The sequence below is a fragment of the Monodelphis domestica genome, chromosome 1, assembly GCF_027887165.1.
Source record: "Monodelphis domestica isolate mMonDom1 chromosome 1, mMonDom1.pri, whole genome shotgun sequence".
Lineage (NCBI taxonomy): Eukaryota > Metazoa > Chordata > Mammalia > Didelphimorphia > Didelphidae > Monodelphis > Monodelphis domestica.
The window spans coordinates 78,091,873-78,107,080 of NC_077227.1; the positions used below are offsets into that span (position 1 = coordinate 78,091,873).

General features: G+C 42.9%; 1 protein-coding gene across 5 annotated transcripts in view; it reads right to left on the minus strand.

Annotated features, from left to right (window-relative positions):
- Positions 1–873: 873 nt before the first annotated feature.
- UBTD1 (ubiquitin domain containing 1) overlaps positions 874–15,208 on the minus strand; it is a 73,388-nt gene continuing 59,053 nt past the window's right edge. For 4 of the 5 annotated variants that reach the window (XM_056801586.1, XM_056801596.1, XM_056801601.1 and 1 more), the window contains 2 exons: positions 2,224–2,451; positions 874–2,039 (listed from right to left, as the gene is read on the minus strand). In XM_056801586.1, the coding sequence (XP_056657564.1) occupies positions 1,654–2,039; positions 2,224–2,451 (614 nt within the window). In that variant the 3' untranslated portion in view covers positions 874–1,653. Of the gene's footprint in view, positions 2,040–2,223; positions 2,452–4,138; positions 4,482–15,208 lie in introns of those variants that run through there. The other variant, XM_056801592.1, reaches the window with a different exon arrangement.

Genomic DNA, 15,208 nt, shown 5'->3' on the forward strand with positions numbered 1-15,208 from the left:
TGCCAGCCAGGTCTGGAATTCAAGGCCAACAGGAGTCCAAGTCTGCCCTTAGCCCAGGGAGCAGGGGCTAACTCTAGGTCCACAGCACCACCTTCTGGGAGGCTCATGCCTCGGCTCAGTGCTGACCCAGAATAGGAAGCCAAGGGCTTATGGTGTGGTCAAGATCTCAGCTAAGGAGTCTCCTGGCAGACACAGCCTGTACTAGAGAAAAGGATGCTCCTTCCTCTTGAGGATGGGTGCTCCAGACAGGAGAACAGAGACTAGGCATCTGGAGTTACCCAGCAGTTATCACAAGTCAAGAACAAACCTCAGCAGCAGCGGGTCCTTGGCTTCTGAGAGCCAGAAGGACAAGGTTAGGGACCTGCTGAGCACAGGAGTGAGCCTGCCATGAACCTGGCCCAAGAAAACCCTCCTGATGTCAAGCTCCTTAGAGGGCAGAGAGGCTTAATGATGATGTTCTGCCCCAGGGCCTCAAGAGAAGCTGGACCTGGAGCCCATCCCTCTGTCAACACTCTCCGGGAAGAGGAGGGCCTCTACTGACCCTGCCCTCTAGCAGAGAAGCTATGGTGCAGTCCGAAGGCCTGGGTTCAAGTTCTGGTCTTGTCATTTACTAGCTCTGTAACCTTGGATAGTCACTTTACCCTTCTGGACTAGGCCATAGATTCTTGGTACATTAATAAAGTCCTGTCTTCTCAAGAGGGGAGAGTGAGAGAATGTGGAACTCAAAATTAAAAACAAACTTTAAATATTGTTTTTACATATCATTGGGAAAAAAAAACCTTAAAAAGTTAGTATTGTCTGACTGATATACTGGAGAATTTTTGCATTAGAATTTCAGCAGAGAACTCTGAGAGGGAGATATCAAGCAGCAGATGAGACAGAAGGAGCAAAAGGCTTTATTGATAAATATGCAAATATTTCTGTACACAAGGACCCACCGTGGGAAAGACAACCAGCTTGGAGACAGCCATGCCAGGATTCCATCTGGAAAGATGAGTTTGTCCAGAAATATTCTGGACTGGCTCAGTCTATATCTTTGCCACACACCTTCATCCTTGCCAATTGTGCTGGGGCAGGGAAAGAGGTGATGGCCTTCACCAGCTCTCACTGCTCCCTGGGACTCACTGTTGGTCCCCTTCACTATTGGGGAGCTGGCACCATGACCACAACAGAGCCGGGGGTAGAGGGGAGGCAGAAGCTGCTTCCAACCCTGAGGAAAAAGCTGGTAGAGTAAGCATAGCCTACAGCACCAGACTAGAGCTATCTGGGGCCCAGATGGCCCAGGGATTGCTGGCCCTTTAGCCAGAAGTGATTTGCCCACCCTGCCATGGGAGAGGTGCAGCAAGAAGGCCACCTTGCTAACCCAGGAGAAGTGAGCAATCCTCTGTATTTCTTGCACCAGGGTCAGCCAAAAACCCTATTCTGGGGGCTTGTATGTAGCAGCACTGCTTCTCAGAGGCCTGTATCAAGTAACCCCAGATGCACCTGGCAGTGTTCCTTCACTGCCAACAAAGCAGCAACCAAGGAAGGTATCGCCTGGAAAGGGCAAGAGGACCCAAGGACAGGCAGCAGGATGAGGGTAAGCCTGGCATCCCAGGTGGGATAACTGCCCTGGGGAAAAGGAGCCTCTTTCCTCACTGCCCCCTCTGGAAGTCAGTCCTGGGGCGGCAGGGGCTGGTTGATGATAACTTGGATAACAAAATCCTTCTGGATCTTGGTCTCCTGGAGCCGCATTCGATCTGTGAGTAGCTTCCCAGAAAAGAACCAGCGCTGCCAGGAAGGTTCGATGCCCTCCTGGGTGTGCAGCTGCCTCTTGAGCTGCCCAATTGTGTCGGAGAGGCTGGCACTGAGCCTCACGTCCTTGCCAGTGGACAGGCGCACCTTGAGAGGAAACTCCCGCCGGGTACTAGGGGCTGGTTCTGGGGGCTCCACACCATCATCCTCACTGCGCTCCAGGAGCAAGTTGACTGGTGGTGCCAAGCAGTAGACAGGAAGCTGATAGCGATTGCCCAGCTCATCGTAACACTCACTCAGAGAACCTATGGGAAGAGCAAGACATCAGAATAGCAGGCAGCACTTCCCCCTCCTCACCACTGGAGCCACTTTGACTCTACTCATGATGCCTGAGTCCCAGACTCCCAGTTACTCTGATGACACCCCCATGTTCTACATTTGGAAGACACTTTGCAGTCCTGCCCCAGGTCACCCCTCAACCCTGCTCACCATGAGGCAGAGTGATGCTGGCTCCATCCAAGATGGCTTGAGCTAGCTCGTGGTCATTGGCCTCCACTGCAAAGGCAGCAGCCTTTAGTGCATCCCAGATCTCCTTTCGGCCTTCGAAAGCTGGTGCTGTGTCCCAGAACTCATCTCGCTTGCTCCGTAACTGCCCGTCTGTCATCGGATAATCACTCTTCCACTTGGGCCTCTCCTTCTTTAGGGGCTCATTGCGTCCTATCAAAGAGAAAGGAGAGTACCCACATGTCATTTCATGTTGGTCCTCAGGAAGTTCTCATTTTCCTCAGTGCTTCAGAACTACACACTGTCCAGGCCTATCTGGTGCCCTGCACCAATGGTTTTTAATCATTTAAGTCTGTGGAATCCTTTTACAGAATTAGAATCAACTCTGAAAATGTCATATCCTTACATACTAAATTTGTATTTTCTAGCAAGTGACATACATTTATTATTATTTAAAAACCCTTACCTTCAGTCTTAGAGGTTCTAAGGCAGAAGAGTGGTAAGGACTAGGCAATGGAGATTAAGTGACTTGCCCAGGATCACACAGCTAGGAAGTGGCTGAGGCCACATTTGAACCCAGGACCTTCCATCTCTAGTTTTGGCTCTCAATCTGCTAAAGCACCTAGCTGCCCCCAATCTTCACTTTTTTTATTACCACATAACCTTTGAAACAAAGTCTAGAAAGAGCATCTTCAGTATATTAGTCAGTCTTGCAGATAAAGCTTAGTGCTTTCCCTCAATGATGCAACCCTTCTAATTGTAGAATGTTCTTTGTTGTCACCAGAACAGAAAAAATGGGTTAAATTACTACGCAGAGATGACTAGGCTACCCCTAAAGTAAATAACCCCAGACCGATAGGCTTTTTGCAATTCTTGTGGTTGATTTTTATAGTTCTTCTATCTCATCACCCCCTTACCCAATTCCCTTTCCTTCTGACTTGTTTGTTTCTAATCTGGTGAGAGTTGGGAAATGAGATAACTAGCTTTTTACAGCATCTAATGCAATAGTAAACACAGCGAGAAGCTCTCCTTGAACAAAGTTCACAGCTGTATCAGAAGACCTAAATTCAGTTTTTTAGCTTTGCCTTCATAATCATCTCCTCTCTCAATTTCTTGCTATCCTACTGGCTTCTTCCCTAATGCCTAAAAACACATCTAGGTTTCTCCTGTACTAAAAAAAACCCCTCTGCTTGACTTCATCATTCCATCAAGCTATCTCCCTCCTCTTTTGCTGCCTGGACTCCTCACTCACTTCTCAACCCTGGCAATCTGGCTTCTAACTTTATCTTCTCAAACATAATGGTCTCTTCTCACTTCTCAACCTTTTGGACCCGAGTATGACATTGCTGACTACCTTCCTACCTTCCTTCTCCTCTTAGATATCTCTCCTTAAACTTTCTTGGTCAGAGCTCCTTCCTGATTCTGTTCCCATCTTTCTGCTCATCTTGGTTATCTATTGAGACATCCATGTCCTACTCTTTATGGGTGGATCCTGAGACTGTCTTGGGCTCTCCTCTCCTCTTTCTAGGTGATCTCAGTAGCTCCCATGGATTTGATGATCATCTCAAAGCAGATGATTCCCACACCTATAGATCCAGCCCTACCTAGTTATCATTAGATATTCCAAGTGGATGTCCCACTGACATCTTAAAACTTAACTCGTCTGCAAAAGAGCTCTTTATCTTTTCCCCAAACCCTCTGTTTTTCCTAACTTCTCTAATTCTGTTGAAGGTATTGCCACACTTCCTGTTCCTCAAGTGTGTAACCTTTGAGTCACCCTCAATTCTTCCCTCTTCTTTGCCCTACTGTATCTGTCATTTGCCAAATTTTGTCAATTCCATCTCCACAGTCTCTCGTCTATCCCTTTTGTTCCATTCACACAAACACCATGACCTCCTACCTGACCTAATGCAGTGGTCTCCCCTCTCTGCGCAGCTGCCAGTTTGGTATCTGCAAAGCACAGGTCTGACTAGTCACTCCTCCACTCAGCAAGCTTTAGTGGTTCTCAGTTCCTCAGTTTGGTCCTTCAAGTCTTCATCATGTTTCAACATAGTTTTTTAAACCCTTACTTTCTGTCTTAGTAACGACTTTAAGACAGAGAGGGCAAGGATCAGGGAAATAAGGTTAAATGATTTACCCAGGATCACACAGCTAGAAGTGTCTGAAGACACAGCTGAACCCAAGACTTCCTGACTCCAGACCTTGCATGTACATGCAAGCTTGCGCTTCCCTCTCTCTTTCTCTCTCCCACCTCCCCGTTTTGCCTAGCTATACTCCCTCCCCACCCCTTTTAAAAACTGCTCCAACTTATCTTTCCAGGCTTATAACACATTATTGTCCTTACATTCTAAGACCTAGACAAACTGGCCTTGCCTCAGGACATTCCACCTCTTGTCCATCCTTTTGCCTTTGAGTGGACTGTGCCCCACTGTGATTGGGAAGTACCCATTCCCTTCTGCCTCTTAGAATTCTTAGCTTCAGCTTGAGGGCCACCTCCTACAAGAAGCCTCCTTTTTCTTCCCTCATGGAAATTGCTTGGCATTTGCTATTCCGTCTTCCCTAATAGAAATGTGACCTTCTTGAGGTAGGGATAACTTTGTATTTGTATCCCAGCACCCAGCACAGTGTCTGGCCTATGGTAGCTGTTCTGGAAGAGCTTGTTGAATTGATAACTAATGTGACCTTGGCAAGTTAACTTAATCTTTCTGAGCCAAGGTTTTCTGATATGTAAAAGGTGTTTAACATTTATACTACCTGCCTCACAGATCTGTTGTGAGGATCAAATTAGATCATATAACCAGAAAGATACCACTTAACAGTAAGCTATTATTATTTCTCGTTTGCTTCCTCATTCCTGGCTGTGTGCTGGAGAGTTGAGGTTGTGGCTGTAACCCTAAAAAGTGAGCTCTCATACAGGAGGGTGAGCAACACACGCATGTGTGTGCACATGCACACCCACTCCAGTGTCATTACTTCCATAGTCACACTATTATGTGTGCATGGGTTCCCCAAGATTGATTTTTAAACAAACATACCAGAAAACTTGTACACACAAATAAGTGTTGTCATTTAAAATAGTCACCTTGGGAAGCTGTATATGCATTCCTAGGATCTGGATCTTAAAAATAAAGAAATGAATAATAAACCTTTACCTTCTGTCTTAGAACCAAAGTAATCAGTTCTAAGGCAGAAGAGTGGTATGGGCTAGGCAATTGGGGTTAAGTGACTTGCCCAAGGTCACACAGCTAGGAAGTATTTGAGGCCCCGTTTGAATCCAGGTCCTCCTATCTCTATATCTGGCTCTCTCTCCACACATTTGCTAGCTGTTGTTCCCTTGGGATCATATATTTGAAGTTGTAAGGCCCCTTAAGAGTTTATTAAATCCCCCCCCCCTTTACAGATGGGGAAACAGAGACTAGGATAAATTAAATTACTTTCACCAGTCTGTATAGCTATTTAAGTGTCTGAGGTAGGATTTAAACTCAAAAGTTGAACTCGGGTCTTCCTGACTCCACGCCCAGCACTCTACCCCCACTGTTCGAGCTAGGTGACTCCAGTGAGACTGCCAAAAGGTCAGAGCATTTTCTAAGTCTCCTGCAGGAATGGCCTTCAAGCCAGTTTATAGGACACTCCATTACTTTGTAGCTATATATTTCTCACTTACAATGTGGGTGAGAATAAGAAATATCCTATGGTGCTTTACAGTTTGGAAAGCCTTAGTATATAAATAGTATTGGAGCATTCTCCAAGCATGAAGGCTAGGATTGGCAATGGAACAGGATGTTTCAAAATGTTTCCAAATTTTCCTTTCTTGCCCCCTCCCACGTTTAGAATGAGAATATTGGTCGGAGGAGGGGGTTCAGAATAACTCCAATAAATAGGCCCACTTTCTTCTCAACAGGAGCTAAGCTTGGGGGCCAGCAGAGGGCGCCCCTTGCACCGCTGGGCTAGCATCAGTCTCCTGGCTCATCTCAAGCAGAGCCTTCAAAGTCCAGTGTATGCAAGGTTGCCCCCAATTATGCGAAATTCAGTGCTGGTTTTTCCAAGAGCTTAGCCCAAACTTCACGAGCTGCTTGCCTAAGTACTCAGACACAAATAAAAAAGACACTTCATCCAAACACAAATGCCTAAAGCAAACCTTTTGATACTTTGTGTGTAGTTTATAATTACTAATTTACATTAAATAATTTGTGAGTAGGATGGTTGGTGAGCACCCACATACCCACACATACACAAAAGGGGCCAGACAGAACATGAGGACTGTCTAGTGGATATCTCAAACTGGACAGCTCTTACATGACTAACTCAATATGTCTAAAATGGTGCTTGTTATCCCCACCCCCCCACCTCCCCTTCATTTTCCTTTTAAAAAATAAAACTACCTTTCACCTTAGCATCAATTCTAAGAAGAGTAGCAAGGGCTAGGCAATGGAGTTTAAGTGACTTGCCCAGAGTCACATAGCTAGCAAGTGTCTAAGGCCACATTTGAACCCAGGTCCTCCTCACTCTTAGCCTAGCTCTGTCCACTATAGCTGGCTGCCCCACTTCCCTTTATTTTTTTCTTAAAAACAAAACTCTCTCTCTCTCTCTCTCTCTCTCTCTCTCTCTCTCTCTCTCTCTCTCTCTCTCTCTCTCTCTCTCTCTCTCTCTCTCTCTCTCTCTCTCTCTCCCTCCCTCCCTCCCTTCATCTCTCCCCCCCCCTCTCTGTGTGTCTTTCTTTCCTCTCTCTCTCTCTCTTGGTTCTAAGGCAGAAGAATCTCCTTTCTCTGAGTTACCCTCTTCCCTTTACTTTCATTTACTTTCAAGGGTGCAACCGCCTTCCCAGTTACTCCAGCTTATAGTATCATCCTCTTACTCCTCCACACTCTCTTACTGCCTGTGCCCAAGCTGTTAACAAATCCTGTTTACCTTCCTAAGAGTCCCCACTAGGCCCACTTCTCTTCTGACACTGCTACCACCCATAGGAGAGCCTCATCACCTCATACCCAACCATTTGCAATAGTATACAGGTTGGTCTCCTTGTTGCCAGGCTCTCTCCACTCTACCCTCTCCTCAGTTGCCAAAGAGAATCTCCTAAAGTCTAGATCTGATTGTCACCCCTCCTCTCTAAACGCCTATAGCTCCCAATCACTTCCAGGATCCAATATCAAACAGAAAGTCACTCCCGCACTCCCACACCTTTCCAGGCTACTCACACCCTAATGTCACATAAAACGATATGCTAGCCTCCTGTTCTTCTTCAGCAAACATTCCATCTCCTGCCTTCTGGCATTTTTCACTGACTATGCCCTCATCTAAAAATACTCTTTTTCTTCTTCATCTCTGCCTCTTGGCTTTCTTCAGGCCCAACTAAGATCCCATCATCTACAGAAAGTCTTAATTGATCTAATTAATGCCAGTGCCTGCCCTCTTTTGATTATTTCCCAATTATCCTGTATAGAGCTTATCTGTACATAGTTGTTTGCATATGAGAGCCTTGGGAGTAGGGACTGTCTTTTGCCATTCTAGCACACAGTAGGAGTTTAATAAATGTTTACTAACTCAGAAGCCAATCATGAGGTCACAAAGAATGTCTGAGCAGACAGATGAATGCCTGGGCTGGATGGTCCCTGCTTCCCTCCCCTCAGGGTTTCATGATCATGTAGACACATCATATAGAGGGTGCTACATAGACATAAACAGACCTCGTCAATTCCTTTTCAAACTATGCAACAGGAAACCTCAGAAATGCAGGCCAAACAATAAAAGGCTAGGAATGGACATAAGGGGAGACAGCTGAAACATGGGTGAAAAACACAGAATTAGTGGCGAATGTTTTGTGTGTGTGTGGCTGGGAGTCAAGAGTGAACTGTGTGAACTACAGAGTAGCTGTGTGGATACTGGGGACCAGAAAGATAAGCTTAGCCAGTTGACTACTGGCACAATCTAATGGGCATTGGGATTTCTCTTACTGAAGCATCACAGATGTTTGAGATTCTTTCATTAGAGCATCTTCATTCCTTTGGGCTAAGAAATTATCCCCTAAATAAGACAATTTAAAAAAACATCCACGCCTCAATCTAGTGATTCAGCTGATCGCATCCCTTTCCATGTGGTGGCTGAGAATGGGTCTGCAGAGTGAGCTTGCCAAGTGTGGGTGGTGTTGGTGGAGCCTAGGAGGGTACTGGGAGCCTGTGGTTCAGGAAAGATAATGATGGTAAGAGCAGTGGTGAGACATTCCTAATGAATGGTATCTGGTGGAGCCCTGAATGGGAACTGAAGAGAAGCAGGGGGAGGGCCTTGGAATGACTTCCCAATTTTGCCTGGGGTTGGCCCCTGAGAGATGAAGGGGAAACAGCTGGATAAACTGGAATAGTAACCACTCACCTGAACACCTATGTGGTGAGGCAGACAGAAGGAGCCATATGCCAGCCTGCCTGGTGTGGTCCAAGGGCCAGGTAGGCACAGGGAGTCACGGAATAGGATCAGGCAGAAAGGCTCTGAAGTTCAGGGGGGAAGTTTTCATTCTCATCCTTGAAAAGGCTAGAATGACTCCTAGGAAGCCAGAGACCCCACTCAACCAGCATTACTATCTATCAGGACACAGTCACAGTTCACCAACGCCAGGAAATCATTTCTATTTTTATCTGCACTGCTCCCTTGGCCCCTGAACTACACTGTTACCAAGCATCATCCCCAGGATACTCCATGCTCCTGGGATATGGTTGTGACCACACTTCCTCACTATAAAAGCAACTGAGATCACCTTTCTGTAAGGGTGTTCAGTATATGGCAAGCCTGAGCCAATTTCCAGCTAGACTATATGTATGAAGCCTCTACTCTTCTGTATTTAAGTAAATGCCAACCCAACAGAGAACCACTTATTCACCAAAATAAAGCTTCAACTTCCCCAGATGCATGGGACAATAATCTGTCCTACTGTTCACTCAGAATCCACTGTATAGGATGCTGGGAACCTTCCACAGGCAGAGATATGCAGGAATGAAGAGAATTCATTCTAATGTGCAGGAGGCCTTGTTAACACCATCCATGAAGTCTTTTCCCTAATTCCCTCAACTGCTAGTGCCCTTCCTCTCAAATGACTTTGTATTTATTTATCCTCTATCTGTAACTATGTGCTTGCTGTTTTTCCCAGTAGAAAGGAAAGTCTTTCCTAGTGAGTAAGGATTTTTTGATTCATTGTATTTGTATCCCCAGTGACTGACACATGATCCCTCCTTGGCAGGCCTGAAGATATTTAGGGTTCTCAAAGAAACAGTATTAATAGATCAGAAAAATTAGTTCTAAGTGATGCAGAATCCCTGGCAATAAATAACAGCCAGGAAAACTGCTGTCCCAATCTTTCTCAGGCCACTCTGCCTCTGGATAAACAGGAAATTTGTTGCCATCTTGTGTAAGGGAAGGATTACTCATAGGCGTGAGCTCAGAATGACAGACACACTTCTTGCCCACTCCAGTATTCTGAGAAAGAGACATTTATTTCACACTATTAGAGCTATGAGGAAGAGTGTCCTAAATTGCAAGGGGAGAGGCCACACAAAAGGGTATTTTGAGAATTCTGAGACCATCAGAACATGAGTCATGTTAGGTCAGTGGGTAGAACTGGAGTATTGATAATAATCACAGAATCTCAAGAGACCCAGAAGTCATCCACTCTAACTAGTATCTAGCCAAGAATATATTGTTTACATCATCATCTAGTGAGGGGGAACTCGGGAGTCAGTTCCTTCCATCCAGAGAGCTTATTTAGACATAAATATGATGTTGAAACCTAAGTCAGGAAGATAAAAAAAAAGCTTTTCCAATAACATCAGGAGTGAAACAAGGATACCCATTATGACCACTATTATTTAATATTGTTCTAGAAATATTACCTTAGCAATATCAAAAGAAAAAGAAAATGGAGGAGTTAAAGTAGGTAGTTATATGTCACTCTTTGCAGATGATATTATGGTATACTTAGAGAATCCTAGAGAATCAACTAAAAAACTAGTTGAAATAATTAATAATTTTAGCAAAGTTGCAGGATACAAAATAAACTCACATAAATCATCAGCATTTCTATAGATTTCCAACAAAGTCCATCAGTAAGACTTAAAAATAGAAATTCCATTTAAAATCATTCTAGCCAACATAAAATACTTAGGAATCTATTTTCCAAGACAGAGAGCTCCTTTAGAAGCTAGGAGCTGACTCCTGACAATTTCCACATAATGCTTCTAATTCTAACCTGTAGGGCCAAGCAGAACTAGCTTAATCCTTCTACATGACAACCCTTCAAATACTCCACTGAAGACACCTAGCAACATCTCTCCAAAGTGAAATGTCCACATTTCTGTCACTATATCTTCACGTGGAATAAGGATGGCTTTTCACCATCCTGTCACCCTATTCTGGATAATCTCCAGGTTAAGAAATGTCTTCTTGGGGGGGGGGCAGCTGGGTGGCTCAGTGAATTGAGAATCAGGTGTAGAGACGGGAGGTCCTAGGTTCAAATCTGGTCTCAGCCACTTCCTAGCTGTATGATCCTGGGCAAGTCACTTGACCCCCATTGCCTAGCCCCTACCACTCTTCTGCCTTGGAACCAATATACAGTATTGATTCTAAAACGGAAGGTTAAGGGTTTTAAAAAAAAAAAGTCTTTTTTAAAATGTGATGCCTAGAATTGCAAACAGTATTTCAGAGGTGGTCTTACCAGAAACCTTTGCTTTGGAAACAACTGGAACTCTTTAGTTAGTCCTGGATTACATTAGCTTTTCTGGCAGTCATACTAAACTCATTTGGCTTGCACTCTACTAAAAGCCAGAGGGGCTTTTTCAAACAAATTTACACCACTCTCCTCTAATCTATATCTGAAGCTAATTTTTTGAGGTCAATTTTCATTTTATCTTAATCTTTTGGTCCATTATTCTAGTCTGTCAAAGTTTTTTGGGATCTTGTCTTACCCACTGTGTTAGTTTTTCCTTCTAACTGTGTCATGCAAATCTGATAAACATTTATCTAAATCCCAGAGATGCTAACAGAAATGACATTGAGCCACTCAGGACCATTCTCTGGATCCAGATTTAACAAATACTAAATTTATCTAACTATATACTATTATCTAGTTTACATCTCTCTATTGTATCTATAAGGACAGAATGAGAACCTTTGTCCAATGTTCTGCTGAAAATTAGGTAAATTATATCTACTACATTCCCCCACTTCGGCAAAGAAAGACTTTAATCTGCATTAGTAGTGGGAAGACCACTTATCTAAGTATTTTGTTTAGTTGTTTTATAGTGGTGTCGATTCTTTGTGACCCTACTTAGGGGGGGCTGACTTTCCATTTCCTTCTTTAGATCATTTGATAGATGAGGAAACTGAGGCAAATAGAGTTAAATGACTTGCCTAGAGTCACACAGCTTTTAAGTGTCCAAAGCCACATCTGAACTCAGATCTTCCTGCCTCTGGGCCCAGAGTTCTAGCCATGCACTACTTGCAGGCCCATATAAATGTCTACAATAAGACATCCTTTCATTCATCTACATGGACTTATTTTTTTTTTCCTTGTTTATACAGAGGTTATCCATGGCACGTAGTACACACTACCTATGACAAATGCTCATCAAATACTGGTGGTACTAACACTGCCTGATATGAACTCTTCAGATACTTGAAAGTGTTTTGTAGTAGGGTTCCTTTATTTATCCTCATTTTTTTTGGTTTTTAAACCCATACCCTCTGTTTTAGAATTGACACAAGTATCTGTTCCAAGGCAGAAGAGTGGGCTAAGCAACTGAAATTAAGTGATTTGTCCAGGGTCACACAGCTAGGGAGTGTCTGAGACAGATTTGAACCCAGGTCCTCCTGACTCTCAATCTTCTGAGCTATCTAGCAGTTCCTTATTCCCATTATTGAAGAACTTTGGCACAGAGTAAGACACCGTGTCTTGACTTTTAAATTATAATTATAACATGACTAACATTTATAGGATGATCTAAAAATTTCAAAGCACTTTTCATACAGTCTCTTATTTGAGCATCATCACAATTCTATTAAAGCAGAGATAACTGGTATTATAATCACCTTCATTTTACAGATGAGGAAAAAGGCCCAGAAAGAAATTTGCCTATGGTTAAAGCTTAAAATCAATGGTGGCTTATGAATTGTCTTCCTGGTTCCAAGGCCAAAACTATCTATTCCATGTTGCTTCTCAGTTTTTTAAATTGCATAATTAAGTAAAATACTATATTTCTGTTAGATACTAGTGAAAATAAAGATGTAATTTTTTCCCCTCATCCACGTTTACAGACTCCCTGAATTCTAACCAGGGAGGATCTATGGACTCTAGAATTAAGAGCTTCTACTGGACAACAAGTTTTCAAATAATATTCTGAAATCTAAGGATTCCATGGGATATTTTGTGAGTGGAGGGGTACAGACTCTCAAGTGTTTTTGGAATTGTTCATTTCCCCCTGTGATTTAAATTTGAATCCAGTTCCATTTCCTAGCCATGGAGGCAGTGCTACATGTATGACCTTGGGATTGTCATGTAAATTCTCCAAGCCTCAGTTTCCTTACTCATAAAATGTGTTTAATGATACCTGTAAGCTCCTGTGTTCCAGGGTGGTCTATGAGAATCCCATTAGAAAACACCTGTAAAGTGTCTTGAAAACTTTGAAAATATTATTGGAATGTCTCATTTGTATTGGCATTGCCTTCTACACATTCTATATTCTAAATACATAGGTGTGCACACGCCCACTCAAACCCACCCACTACTTCACCCAAGTGTAATCAGGAAGCTGGCCAAAAAACTAAGAGCACAAAGGCTGCCATTTTTAAGTTGAAAATTTGTTTTTACCATAACTCATATAAGAAAAAGATAAAAAGTAAAAGGAAATGATATTACAGTCTCTATCTACAACCTTCTCATCCCTAAGCTTACTTATTATTTCTAAATCTCCTCAGCATAGTTATAGACCACTCTCACATCTTGTTTTGGTTTCATCTGTTGATTAAGACTTTATAAAATCTTTTGTGTTTAAATCTAAAGGGTCTAAGAACTAACAAAGTTACTTAGTCAACTAGGAGATGAAGAAGATTAGAGAGGATCTTACAGTCTAGGAATCAAAAGTATCCTGCAGTGTGCCTTGTAAAGATGCAGGAAGGGCGAAGCCAAGATGGTGAAGAAGCAGGCGCTCACCTGACCTCTCCCAACATTACCCTCCAAATGATATAAAATAATGCCTCAAATATGATTCTGGAGCAAGAGAACCAACAAATGGTCAGGAAACAAATTTTCTGCCCAAGATAACTTAGAAGGATGGCAGGAAAGGTCTGTCTCAGTGGTCTAGCCTGGAGGCTGGACAGCATCAGGCCTTGGAGGCAGCTGCAACACAGCAGTAGCATCAGCTCCTGCAGCACTTAGCTCACTTGATAGTAAGGGAGTCAAGACAACTGGTCAGGAAGAAATTACAGGAGATCTTTTGCTAGCACTGGGTGCCAGACACTTGAGGTTGCATTTCAAGGATAAAAAGGTACAGTAGCACTTGTGGATACAGAAGAACATGGGTCCTGGTCTCAGTTCCAAAGCAGAGAAGCCCCTCATAAAGAGGCAGAAGGGCTTTGGTCTCAGTCTCAAAGTAAAAAGGAGCACTAGCATGTATAGTGACAGGAGAGCAGAAGACCTGGGAACAGTTCCAGGGCCAAAAAGGGTACTAGCACTTGTGGTTGAAGGGGATCAAAATTCCTTCCTGAATAAAGATCAGAGTTCAGACCAGAAAAGCTGCGACCATACCTCTCTCCTTGGATAATACCACCTTGGAACCCCCCCCCCCCAAAAAAAAACCCAGGAAAAGAACAGCATGAAAAACCTGAAGCTTGGGACTATGCTCCTTTCACTCCAGGAGAACTCAACTTTGACACATAAAGTTAAAAAGTCAAGAAATGGGTTGAAAAAAACAGTAAACAAAAATAATCTGAGAAGAGATTAATAAATTTAAAGGGCAAGAAAACCATTGAATTAACAAATAAAGCTAGGAATTGGTTTTATGAAAAACATCAACAATAAAACAGATAAACCACTAGTTATTTGGTTTTATTTTTTTTAATCAATTAATCAAAAACGAACAGGGTGGATTCACCCCCAATTATAACCCAATAAATATGACAATCTAAGTGAAATAGATAAATACTTACTTGCTGTAATATTAATGCATATTAATGGGAACGTGCCATTTATCAATAAGTGTTATGGGATTGTGATTAATGTTTGTGTCTGATTCTAGGAAATGGGATCAAAAATAGGAGCACAGACTTAACCTGAATAGTGCCCAAAAGAGCACACAGGTCAAAAAGAAAGAAACCAATCCAGGTAGGACTGATGCACTTCTAAGCCAATACAAAAGGACTTGGACCTAGTGTGAAACTTGAGGTTGCAATGCTTGACATATTTTAAGACATAGGACTTCCTTGTATCCACACTCTTTGTGAAATACTCACATACAAGTACCAAAGTTTGGCTATCATCCTGGCTTCCCCATCCTTGAGAATGAAGGTAAAATCAGACCAGGGAACGACACTTCCCTATCACACACACACACACACACACACACACACACACACACACACACACACACACACACACACATCTAGTTCTTTTTCTCACTATGAAGTATGGCAACTTCCTATAGTCTTGGCTGCAAATGGGTAAGTGAAACATTACTGCTTTTTGTCCTACAGACTAGTGGGATAGAAATTACTTTAATTGGATCCTAATACAAGGACCTATTATGAATTTATTCTTGTTTACTCAAAATTTTGTATACATAGAATTTGATATTTTGAATTTTTTTCTTTCTCCCAAAAGTTTAACTTTCTCCCATTTTTTTCTTTATGTTTTTTGGTTTTTTTTCTCTTCTTTTAATAATTGATTCATACACCCCCATAACTCAACCATGAATCCTGAGCTGAACTGGGTGTTTCT